At 43.3% G+C, this 13,256-nt stretch overlaps 1 protein-coding gene across 5 annotated transcripts in view; it reads left to right on the top strand.

Annotated features, from left to right (window-relative positions):
- Positions 1–13,256, top strand: part of tkfc (triokinase/FMN cyclase) — a 148,244-nt gene that overhangs the window by 37,539 nt on the left and 97,449 nt on the right. The window contains exons 1-2 of one of the 5 annotated variants that reach the window (XM_078548953.1): positions 33–194; positions 4,395–4,584. The exons of 1 other annotated variant lie outside the window; for it this stretch is intronic. In XM_078548953.1, coding sequence (XP_078405079.1) covers positions 144–194; positions 4,395–4,584 — 241 coding nt within the window. In that variant the 5' untranslated portion in view covers positions 33–143. Of the gene's footprint in view, positions 1–32; positions 195–4,394; positions 4,585–13,256 lie in introns of those variants that run through there. 3 more of the 5 variants (XM_078548950.1, XM_078548948.1, XM_078548951.1) reach the window with 3 other exon arrangements.

The following is a 13,256-nucleotide window of genomic DNA, read 5'->3' as shown; positions in this document are numbered from 1 at the left end:
AGCCGCGGTGGGGGGTTGGGGTTTAACTGAGCCCAGCTTCGAGGGAGGCGGGCTGCCAGGAATAACACGGTAACCACCTCTAGCAGAAAACTGCTGCTGATCACAGGCTGCGCGGCGGGGGTCGGACATATGGCTTGGAAACGATGCTGGCGGCCCGGGGTTATATTAGAGCCGTGAAGTGGTTTAGGGGCAAGGTTAGAAACCGCTGTTCTGAACTCTGTCCTTTGGTGACAATTCTGACGATGCAAATTTTATACCAGGCTTCACCAAGGGCCTAGGACATGAGAAGGCCAAAAAATTTCAAGAGCGTTAGAATTTCAGTTCGAACTTACCTTTTTAAATGTTAACAAAAAACATCAACTCAACGGAACAGTTAAGATGGAACTGCTACCCGGAAGGATGTTCAATTCTGAACTGGTAAATGAAGACCAGTTGTGAGCAGGTAGACTAGCAGGAAGTGCCAGTATTGCCAGAATTATACTGACTGCCCACTATATTTATTGTAGAATGCTGCTGTGTGCACCACGTGCTTGGGCACAGACTTATTGCAAATCTGGGAGATATAGATATTATGATTCCTGCGTTAACTTAATACAACTGAGAACTCCAAACCACATTGAGACACTACACTGCATTCTCAGCAGAAACGTTACCTTGTGTATAAAAGTTTCCAAGCTCCTGGCTTTTAACAGGATCCCTTTTCCCTGTCCCACCAGTGTGAATCGTCCAGTGTCATTTCAAAAGAAAGTCCCTTCATTCAATCTTCTGAGCATAATCAAATGGACTTCCAGATGCAAAGCACCCTCTGGCCACTCCTTGGTCTTTAACTCGCCACAAGCCTCGTCACTTCAAACAGGGAATCTGGCCTCACCAGCACCCTGCTTGATAATTAATCCCAAAACAGTCACTTTCTTCTGTTGGCATAGCAGTTCCTGTTGTGCGTCTTTTTCCCCAAATCTCCCTGTCTGACTGACCCTTAAGAGTCTGTGCAAATCAAGACCAGCTAGCTACCTTTCCCTGTGTGTCCAGGTCAGCAATAATTTTATCAAATGGCCTACTGCTGCTCCTAAGTCCTATGTGCTAAAACTTCAACCTTATTTTCATTAAGTTTTGACCTGGGCACCTGTTCTCATGGCAGCCAGGTCACATGGGCTTGTCTCCAGGCAGAATAAATAGGAGGCCTCATCCCTCACTCCAAACTGCTCCATTTTACTTTGAATTAAAGGAGACAGTTTAAAACATAACTGTCTTATCAAGTCCAGAGGTCATAACAATATACTCTCAAATTTTATTAATAAGATACTACTTATCCATAACTGAGGTCCCCTCCAATCAACTGCACTCATAACTTATCTCTTGCTACTAAATGAAATCAGGCTGCTAAGGATTTCCCCAGCCACAGTTTACTCTGCCTGCTCACTTTAAATACAGTGGCTCTGCAAGGTGTTTTAAGTGTGCTGTCTTTGTGATTATATCCAATGGTGCACCATTCTGTTAAATAAGAATTTGTGAATGATGCTAATGTTAGCAGACCAACTGCCATTCCAACCCTTTAAAGTGCATTTGTATCTTCAGCCTGCCATCAGAGGGTTTCTGCTGCTACCTGGGTTTAAAAACTAGCATGAACATGCTGTAGCTAATTTAGAGATTTAGCTTCGTTTTATGGATACAAATCTGTACATTGGGAAGAACAAAAGTAGCTCAAAGCCAAAAATGCCTAAAGCAAAGTAGAAAACAAGAAAGGTATATTAATACAGCATCTTTCATAACCCCAAGATGTCTCCAAGCGCTTTACCGCCAATAAAACACTTTTGAAGTTTAGTCAATATTATAGTGTACTAAATGTGGCAGCCAGTCTGTATGCAGCTCGCTGTCAGAAACAGCAATAAGATAAATGACCAGATCACCTGTTTTACTGACTGAAGGATAAATGTTGCCCACAAAACAGGAGAATGCCACTTTTCTTCTTTGAAATAGTGCCTTGGAATCATTTACATCTACCCGAGTGGGCAAATAGGGGCTTGGTTTAACATCTCATCCAAAAAAAACATCTCTTACAGTAAAGCACAGAAGTGCCAGCCTAGATTACATAGTCATGTTTCGTTATAGGACTTGAATCCAAAATATCCTGATTCAGATGCAAGAGTGCTACCATTCAGTCAATGCTACTATTGAGCCAGGACTGACATCAACTCCCTGGCCATCTGAACAACTGCAGAATGCAACTTGACTGGAAGATGTTGAAGGAATAATTCCACTGTGCATTCTTAATCCGTTTTCCACTCTTTTACTAATTAATTTGGTCATTTCCAACAAGGTTATAGGATCAGAGCAGAGTCTGGGATATGGGGCTAGTATAAGTTCTGCAGTCTCTACTTCTGTGATCTAGAACCCTATAACCCTCCAAGGTATCTACGCTTATCAAATTGTAACCTCTTGAACATACCTGATTTTAATCACTTCACTATTGGTGGCTATGCCTTCAGTTGCCTGGACCCTAAGATGTGGAATGCCTTCCCTAAACTTCTCGGTCTGTCCTTTAAGACAATGCTTAAAACCTATCTTTTTGACCAAGCTTTTGGTCGTTTGTCCTAATATCTCCCAATGTGATTTGGTGTTACATGTTTTATTTTTTCATCAGATGCGAGCATCACTGGCAAGGCCAGCATTTGTTGCTCATCCTTGTCGTTACTTGCTGCAGAATTCCCAGCCTCGCATCTGCTCTTGTAGCCACAGTATTTATATGGCTAATCTGGTTCAGTTTCTGGTCAATGGGGACCTCTAGGATATTGATGGTGGGAGATTCAGCCATGATTATGTCATTGGTGTCAAGGGGAAGTGGTTAGTTTCTTTCTTGTTGGAGATGCTCATTGCTGGCACTTGTGTGGCGCGAATGTTACTTGCCATTTATCAGCCTAAGCCTAAATGTTGTCCAGGTCTTGCTGTGTATGGTCACGAATGACTTCAGTATCTGAGGATTCGTGAATGGTACTGAACACTGTGCAATCATCAGCAAACATCCCCACTCTGCTCCTGTGGAGCTCCTTGGCACATTTTATTATGGTTAATGATATATAAATGTATGTTGTTACAGTATAGGTTCTGAGAGATCTTCCCATTATCTCAAGTCTAGGAAAGCATTGTCGCCTTTACCTGTGCTTCCATTTCTTGCCACTCATTAATCAGGCCTGCTAGATTACTCTCTGTCCCACCCATTGGTTACTGTCACAAATGACATTCTGTGTGACCAACTCTCGTGTTTTTTGACTCTCAAGTTGCAAGTGTGATATCAAAATTTGGAATAGTCGAAACTTTCTCCAGCTGAATGTTGGAAAAGTTGAGATCATCCTGTTTGCTTCCATTGTTTCCAAAGCCTCTGGCTTTGAATCCATGAACCTTCCCAGCTGCTGTCTTAGGCTGAGTTGGGTTGCAGAATGTAAACATCCTGCTCAATCCAGAGACAGTTTCCTGAGACACTTTCCACATACCAAAATCACTTGCTTCCAACTCCTGCAACACTACCTTTCTTTGCCTTTATCCCTCTGCTTAAACTGGCACAGTGGTTTAATACTTGCTTTTTGAATCGTAAGGCTGTGTTCAAGCCCCATTTAGGACTTGGGCAATAGTTTATGCTGACATTGCAGTATTGACATTACTGCATTTTCTATGTTGTTGCTTACTTGAAGAAGTGTTGGGGTGAGGTCCCATCTGTCTGTAAAAATCTTGTGGTGCAAGTTCGAGCAGGGAGTTCTACTGGTGTCCAGGCCAACATTCAACATTGAATTTCAATATTCACTCAACCAAAATCACTAAAAATAGATGATCGGATCATGTGACTACTTGCTGTTTATAAAATGTGTTGTGCGTAATTTGACTGCTGTGTTTCACCATATAACAACAGTGATAACACTTCAGAAGCAATCATTGGTTATGAAATGCTTTGTGAATCCTGTGCACATGAAAGGCACTGCCTATTTCTAAATATCACATGTTTCTAGTTAAAAATGTGATTATGATAAAATGAAAATAAAAGATTCCATAAGAGATAATAAATTAAAATAAACCCAATATTCAGGGGTAAAACAGGAGGTTTTTCAATATTTTTCTTCATGATTCAGGTGATAGATAAGCAAGAATCTACCACATAAAACAGGATAGCAGGCTGACTGAGGTGTTGATTCAGCAGGACCCATGGCTTTGATTGAATGTTATTCAAAGGCATGGAGTCTCAAAACATGATTTTCCCCACAGGCCTGCAGACTGCACTTGTAAAAAAACAAAAATGTATTGTTGTTGGAAAGAAGGTACACTGTTAGCCACAAAACAGAGTAAAAAGATCGACAAATTGATTTTAATTGTTTTGACAAAAATACTAATTGATGTTTTTGTTGCAGCGTTCAAAGAAGCTGATAAACTCTGTGGACAATTGTGTGGATGATGCATTAGATGGGCTTGTGGCCTGCAATGTAGGAATGCAGCTGCTGCAGGGACATCGCATAGTAATCAGGTCTGACCTGAAGAACATCAAAGGCAAAGTGGCTTTGCTGTCTGGCGGAGGATCGGGACATGAACCTGCTCATGCAGGTAATGATACTTAAGCTTGATTCCAGTCAATTTCTGGAAGATTTTAAATTCTTTGGCTAATCATAGGTGGACATGGATTGGGACCTGAATATTGAAGGGTACTGGATATTTAGGAAGGACGGGAAACGAGAAAAAGGTGGCGGGGTGGCTCTGTTTGTTAATGATAGTATTAACAAAATAGAGAGGGATGACCTAACTTCAGGAAACCAGGATATTGAAACGGTTTGGGTAGAGATGAGAAATGGTAAGGGCAAGAAGTTACTTGTGGGAGTTGTGTACAAGCCCCCTAACAGTAACCACATTGGTAGGATTGAGCATAAAGGAAGAAATAATTGGAGCTTGTCAGAAAGGCATGGCGATAATCATGGGAGATTTTAATTTACATATAGACTGGAAAAGTCAGATTGGCAAAGAAAGCCTAGATGAGGAGTACATTGAATGTTTTCGGGATAGTTTCTTAGAACAGCATGTTCTGGAGCCAACCAGAGAGCAGGCTGTACTAGACTTGGTGTTGTGCAATGAGATGAGAGTAATTAATGATCTCATAGTGAAGGCGCCCCTAGGTAGCAGTGACCTTAATATGACTGAATTTTACATTCACTTTGTGGGATAGAGGAGTGGGTCTGAGACTGAGTTTTTAAACTTAAATAAGGGCAATTATGAGGGCATGATAACTGAGCTGGCGAAAATGAATTAGCAAATTAGGTTAAGAGATAGGTCAATAGAGGTGCAGTGGCTAATATATAAGGGGATATTTCAGAATGCACAGAATAGATACATTCCAATGAGTAAAAAAAATTCCAAGGGACAGACACACTATCTGTGGTTAACTCAAAAGGCTAAAGATAGTATCACACTTAAAGAAAAAGTATATATTTGTGCAAAGACAGGTGGCAGGTCAGAAGATTGGACAGAATATAAGGAACAGCAAAGAATGACTAAAAGACTAATAAGGAGGGAAAAATTAGAGTATGAGAGAAAACTAGCCAGGAATATAAAAACAGATAGTAAGAGTTTTTATAAATGTTTTGCATCAGTTTTCACTATAGAGGATACAAGTAACATCCCAGAAGCAGCAGTAAACCAGGAAATGGAAGTGGGGAAGGAAGTCAGGAAAATTAGTCACCAGAGAAGTGGTACTGAACAAATTGTTGGAGCTGTGGCTGACAGGAGCCTGGATCCTGATGGACTTCATCCCAGGGTTTTAAAAGAGCTGCCTAGTGAGATAGTTGATGCATTAGTTTTAAGTTTCCAAAACTCCCTAGATTCGGAGAAGGTCCCATTAGATTGGAAGATAGCAAATGTAACTCCATTATTCAAAAAGGGAGGGAGACAGAAAGTGAGAAACTACAGGCCAGTTAGCTTAGCATCTGTTGTAGGGGACATATTAGAAGCTATCATTAAAGAAGTTATAGCAGGGCACTTGGATAAGTTCAAGGTAATCAGGCAGAGTCAACATGGTTTTGTGAAAGGGAAATTGTGTTTAACCAACTTATTGAAGTTCTTTGAGGAAGTAACATGTGCTGTGGATAAAGGGGAACCGGTGGATGTACTGTACTTAGATTTCCAGAAGGCATTCGATAAAGTGCTACATCAAAAGTTATTGTGGAAAATAAAAGCTCATGGTAGATGGGGTAACATTGGCATGGAAAGAAGATTGGCTGGCTAACAGGAAGCAGAGGGTAGGCATAAATGGGTCTTTTTCAGTTTGGCAAGATGTAACGAGTGGTGTGTCACAGGGATCAGTGCTGGGACTGTTTACAATTTATATAAATGACTTGCATGAAGGGATTGTTGCCAAATTTGCAGATGACACAAAGATAGGTAGGAAAGTATGTTGTGAAGAGCACGTAAGGAGGCTGCAAAAGGATATAGATAAGTTAAGTGAATGGGCAAAGATCTAACAAATGGAGTATAATGTGGGAAAATGTGAAATTGTTAATTTTGGCGGAAAGAGTATAGGAGAAGCATATTATCTAAATGATGAGAGATTGCAGAGCTCTGAGGTGCAGAGAGATCTGGGTGTCCTAGTGCATGAATCACAAAAGGCTAGTATGCAGGTACAGCAAGTAATTAGGAAAGCTAATAGAATGTTATCATTTATTGTGAGGGGAATTGAATACAAAAGTAGGGAGGTTATGCTGTACAGGGCACTAGTGAGACCTCATTTGGAGAACTGTGTCCAGCATTGGTCACCTTATTTAAGGAAGAATGTCAAAAATGTCAAAAGAATGCATTGGAAGCAGTTCAGAGAAGGTTTACCAGACTAATACCTGGAATTGGTGGGTTGTCTTATGAGGAAAGGTTGGACAGACTATGCTTGTATTGCTGGAGTTTAGAAGAGTAAGAGGCGACTTGATTGAAACAGATAAGATCCTCAGGGGTCTTGACAGGGTGGATGTGGAGAGGATGTTTGCTCTTGTGGGAGAATCTAGAACTAGGTATCACTGTTTAAAAATAAGGGGTCACCCATTTAAAACAGAAATGAGGCGAAATTCTTTCACTCAGTGTTGTTAGTCTTTGGAGCTCTCTTCCTGAAAAAACATTGGAAGCAGAGTCTTTGACTATTTTAAAGGCAGGAGTGGATAGATTCTTGACAAGAAGGGGGTGATAGGTTATTGGGGGTAGGTGGAATGCAGATTTCAGGTTACTATCACGTTAGCCATGATCTTATTAAATGAGCAGGCTCGAAGGGCTGAATGGCCTGCTCCTGCTACTTGCTCGTATGTTCACAGATCAGGATGCTGGGTAGAGTGTCTGGTTGGTTGCGTTGCTAATACTTTTTTGACCTCAATCTCCCACTCAGAGTCTGAAACATTAAGAGACTGTTGTCGTGTTAAAGATGCTATCTTCTACATGCACTGTTAAATTAAGCCCTTCTCTACCTATTAAGGTGAATGTCAAAGATCCTTTAATTCAGTATTTTGATGAGGTAAAGGTGAGAGTAGATGAGGGCAGTGCAGTTGATGTTGTTTATAGGAATTTTCAAAAGGTATTTGATGAAGTACCCCATATTAGGCTTGTTAGTGAACTTGAAGCCTATGGGATAAAAGGGGCTTTAACAGCATGGATACCAAATTGTCAGAGGAATGGAAAGCAGAGTTATGGTGAATGATATTATTCAGACTGGAGTGAGGTATTGGTGTTCCCCAAAGTTTGGTACCTGGACCACTGCTGTTTTTGATGCATATTAATGACTTTGACTTGTGGATGCAGGGCATTATTTCAAAATTTGCAGATGACATGAAAGTAGCAAACTGTGAAGAGGATAGTAATACATTTCATGAGGACATAGATGGGTTGTTGGAAGGGCGGGTACATGGCAGATGAAATTCAGCGCAGAAAAATTAAGTGACACATTTTAGTAGGAAGAATGAGGAAAGACAAAACGTGCCTAATTGGTACCATTTCAAAAGGGGTGCAAGAACAGAAAGATCTGGGGGTGTCTGTGCACAGAACTTTGAAGCCCAACCAGTCCATGCTGGTATTTATACCCCAGCCTAGCCTCCTCTCATTTTGCTCATGCAATGCTTGTCAGTGCAACCTTCTATTCCCTTCTCGTTTGGTGGGACAAAACTTGAGTATTGCTGGAAAAAAGTCTCCTTTTTCAGCAGAATTCCCTCTCCTTAAAATGCTTATCTAACATCCTCTTAAATGTATCCGTTGTATTCGCCTGAACTGCCCTGCTAGTGAATCCACATTTCTGCCATTCTGAATAAAGACGTTTCTTCTGAATTCCCTGTTTGATTCCTTGTTGACTGTCTTAATTTGGCCTCTTCCCAGCAAAGCAAAAATACTCTCTGTGACTGCTCTGTTAAAACCTTTCATAATTTTAAAGACCTTCATTAGATCACTTCTTTTTATAACGTGGTAATCAGAATTGCACACAGCACTCAAAAGTGTGGTCTAACCAAGGTTGATTACAAGTTTAGAATAACTTTCTTACTTTTCAATTCTATCCCTTTAGAGATAAACATTAATGCTTGGCTTAATTACATTATGGCCTTATTGACCTACATCGCAACATGTATTAATTTGTGTATTTGTAGTTCCAACTTCCTTTGCTCCTCTGCCTTGTTTAGATTCTGAAGGCTGAATTCTCCCAGGTCCGCAGGGGCATGAGGAAATTTGGAAAGATACATGTCAGGTCAGCTCACTGATGTGTTCTACCTCCGAGCGCTTTTATGGAGAAGGATTTGGAGATTCAAGGGCAGCTCGCCCAGCAGTGGCGGGAATCAATTAAGGATGAAAATGAACCACTTATCTTCAATTTTCCAGGCTGCAAGAGATGTTACCTACGGCGCATGCCCTGTGCCTTCCCCCCACCGCCACCTCCCCACCAACCCACCCACAACCTTCCACCACCACCTTTGTATCAGGAGCCTAAAAATGGATTGGAAGCAGTTTTGCAGCAGGAAGTCCAATTCACAAAGGAGATCTATTTCCAGGCAGCAAGCATGCCCTTGCAGCCACTTGATGGAGACTGATGTCTCCTCTATTGCTTGCCCTGCTGCAATCATAGTTACTTCCCTCCTACTGAAGGTCCCGGTGGCCGCTGCTGCTCCTGCTGATGGCCGGGCATTGTCCACAATGCAAAGGCTGCCAGCGGCCCTACCACGGGTTGCGCTGAATGTTGTCCTGACACCAGGGACAGGATTTTCCGGTCATTGGGCAGGCGCAGTGGACGGGCCCTGGAGCAGCCGGGAAATGGCCCGCTGCCTGCAATCAGCCCCCGATCGCGATTTTACGCTGGCTGGCCAATTAACCCCTCTGAAATGGTCTAGCAAGTCATTCAGTTGTATCAAACCACTAAAAAGCCTCAAAAAAGGAATGAAATGGGACAGACCACCCAGCATCGACCTAGCCACCGGAAACGACACCAACAAACTCAGCCCTGTCGACCCTGCAAAGTCTTCCTTACTAATATCTGGGGACTTGTGCCAAAATTGAGAGAGCTGTCTCAGACTAGTCAAGCAACAGCCTGACATAGTCATCCTCAGGAAATCATAATTTATAGGTAATGTCCCAGACACCGCCATCACTATCTCTCAGTATGTCCTGTCCCACCGGCAGGACAGACCCAGCAGAGGTGGCGGCACAGTGGTATACAGTCTGGAGGAAGTTGCCCTGGGAGTCCTCAACATCGAATCCAGACCCCAGGAACTCTCATGGCATCAGGTCAAACATGGGCAAGGAAACCTCCTGCTGATTACCGCCGTCCCTCAGCTGAAGAATCAGTACTCCTCCATGTTCAACACCACTTGGAGGAAGCACTAAGGGTGGTAAGGGCGCAGAATGCACTCTGGGTGGGGTACTTCAATGTCCATCACCAAGAGTGACTTGGGAACACCACTACTGACTGAGCTGGCCGAGTCCTAAGGGACATAGCTGCTAGATTAGGTTTGTGGCAGGTGGTGAGGGAATCAAAAAGAGGGAAAAACATACTTGACCTCATCCTCACCCAGCTGCCGGCCACAGATGCATCTGTCCATGACAGCATTAGTAGGAGTGACCACCGCACAGTCGTTGTGGAGATGATATCCCGCCTTCTCATTGCAGTACCCTCAATGGTGTGTGGCACTACCACTGTGCTAGATGGGATGGGTTTCGAACATATCTAGCAACTCAAGACTGGGCATCCATGTGGCATTGTGGGCCATCAGCAGCAGCAGAATTGTACTCGAACACAATCTGTAGCCTCATGGCCCAGCATATCCCCCACTGTACCATTACCATCAAGCCAGGGGATCAAAACAGGCTCAATGAAGAGTGCAGGAGGAAATGCCAGGAGCAGCACCAGGCATATATAAAAATGAGGTGTCAACCTGGTGAAGCTATAACAAACGACTACTTGCGTGCCAAACAGAATAAGCAGCAAGTGATAGAACTAAGCGATCCCACAACCAACAGATCAGATCTAATCCCTGCAGCCCTGCCACATCCAGTCGTGAATGATGGTGGACAATTAAACATCTCACTGGAGGAGGAGTTTCCACAAACATCCCCATCCTCAATGATGGGGGGCCCCAGCACATCAATGCAAAAGATAAGGCTGAAGCATTTGCTACAATCTTCAGCCAGAAGTGCCAAGTGGATGATCCATCTTGACCTCCTCCGGAGGACCTCAGCAACACAGATACCAGTCTTTAGCCAATTCGATTCACTCCACATGATATCAAGAAACGGCTGAAAGCACTGGATACTGCAAAGGCAATGGGCCCTGACAATATTCCGGCAATAGTACTGAAGACTTGTGCTCCAGAACATGCCACACCTCTAGCCAAGCTATTCCAATACAGCCACAACACTGGCATCTACCTGGCAATGTAGAAAATTTCCCAGGTATGTCCTGTACACACAAAGCAGGACAAATCCAACCTGGCCACTTACCAGTGTACTCTCGGTCATCAGTAATGGGAGGGGTCATCAACAGTGCTATCAAGCGGCACTTGCTTAGCAATAACCTGCTCACTGATGCCCAGTTTGAGTTCCGCCAGGGCCACTCAGCTTCTGACCTCATTACAGCCTTGGTTCAAACATGGACAAAAGAGCTGAACACCCGAGCCGAGATGAGAGTGACTGCCCTTGACATCAAGGCAGCATTTGACCAAGTGTGGCATCAAGGGACCTGAGCAAAACTGGAGTCAATGGGAATCAGGGAAAACTCTCCACTGGTTGGAGTCATACCTAGCACAATGGAAGTTGGTTGTGGTTGTTGGAGGTAAACTATCAAGTAATATAAAAATGAACAGTAAGAGCTTCTTTAAATATATAAAAAAGAGAGAGACCAAAGTGAACATACAAGGCACTAGTTAGACCATACCTAGAATACTGTGAATAGGTTTGGTCCCCTTATCTCAGGAAAGATATACTGGCATTGGAGACTGTCCAGAGAAGGTTCACTAGGTTGATTCCAGGTATGGAGGGATTTTTTTATGAGGAGAGGTTGAGTAGGTTGGGCCTGTGCTCATTGGAGTTTAGAAGAATGAGGGGCAACCTTATTGAAACACATAAGATTCTTAGGGGGCTTGACAGGGTAGATGCTGAGAGGTTGTTTTCCCTTGTGGGAGAGTCTAGGACAAGAGGGCATAATCTCAGAGTAAGGGGTCACCCATTTAAAACAGGGATGAGGAGGGTACCCTCTCTGAGGGTAATTAAGCTGTTTAATTCTTTGCTGCAGAGGGCTTTAGAAGCTGGGTCGTTAAGTATATTCTATTCAAGGCTGAGATAGACAGATTTTTAATCAGTGAGTGAATCAAGGGTTATGGGGAAAAGGCAGGAAATTGGAGTTGAGGATTATCAGATCAGCCATGATCTCATTGAATAGTGGAGAAAACTCGATGGGCTGAATGTCCTACTTCTGCTCCTACATCTTATGGTCTCCAGGATATCACTGCAGGAGTTCCTCAGGGTAGTGTCCTTGGCCCAACCATTTTCAACTGCTTCATCAATGACCTTCCTTCCATCATAAGGTCAGAAGTGGGCATGTTCACTGATGATTACACAATGTTGAGCACGATTTGTGACTCCCCAGATACTGAAGCAGTCCATGTCCAAATGCAGCAAGACATGGACAATATCCAGGCTTGGCTTGACCATCACCTGGAAGTAATATTCGCACCACACAAGTGCCAGAAAATGAACATCCCCAACAAGAGAGAACCTGACCATCGCCCCATGACATTCAATGTCATTAACACCACTGAATACCCGACTATCAACACCCTGGGGGTTACCATCGACCAGAAACTGAACTGGACTAGCCAAATAAATACTGTGGCTACAACAGCAGGTCAGAGGCTGGGAATCCTATGACATGTAACTCACCTCCTGACTCCCCAAAGCCTGTCCACCACCTACAAGGCACAAGTCAGGAATGTGATGAAATAGTCCCCACTTCCCTGGATGAATGCAGCTCTGACAACACTCAAGAAGCTTGACACCATCCATGACAAAGCAGCCCACTTGATTGGCACCACATCCACAAACATTCACTCCCCCCACCACCTATGCACAGTAGCAGCAGTGTGTACCATCTACAAGTTGCACTGCAGGAATTCACCAAGGCCCCTTTGACAGCACCTTCCAACCCACAACCACTACCATCTAGAAGGAATAAGGGCATGAGATGGATGGAAATACCACCATCGGGAAGTTCCCCTCCAAGTCACTCAGCCATCCTGACTTGTAAATAGAACGCTGCTCCTTCACTGTCCCTGGGTCAAAATCCTGGAACTCCCTTCCTAACAGCAGTGTGGGTGTACCTACACCACATGGACTGCAGCAGTTCAAGAAGGCAGCTCACCATCACCTTCTCAAGGGCAACTAGTGATGGGCAATAAATGCTGGCCCAGCCAGCGAAGCCCACATCCCGTAAATGAATTTTAAAAAAGCATATAATTATGCAAACACAGCTGGCAGGTCTGAAGTTTGGACAGAATATAAAGAATGACAAAGATATTACTAACGAGGGAAAAATTGGAGCACAAGAGAAATACAGCTAGAAATGTAAAGATGAATAGTAAGAGTTTCTATAGATACTTAAATAAGAAAAGAGTTAACAAAGTGAGCATTGGTCCTATAGAAAGTGAGTCTGGGGAATTAATAATGGAAAATAAAGGGCTGTAACTCCCAACCAGCATCAGAAAGAAATGGCCCATAGGAATTAGAAG

This window comes from Cetorhinus maximus, chromosome 9 (genome assembly GCF_964194155.1).
Source record: "Cetorhinus maximus chromosome 9, sCetMax3.hap1.1, whole genome shotgun sequence".
NCBI lineage: Eukaryota > Metazoa > Chordata > Chondrichthyes > Lamniformes > Cetorhinidae > Cetorhinus > Cetorhinus maximus.
The sequence above is the reverse complement of the archived record's forward strand: the minus strand, read 5'-3'. Positions and strand labels throughout refer to the sequence as shown.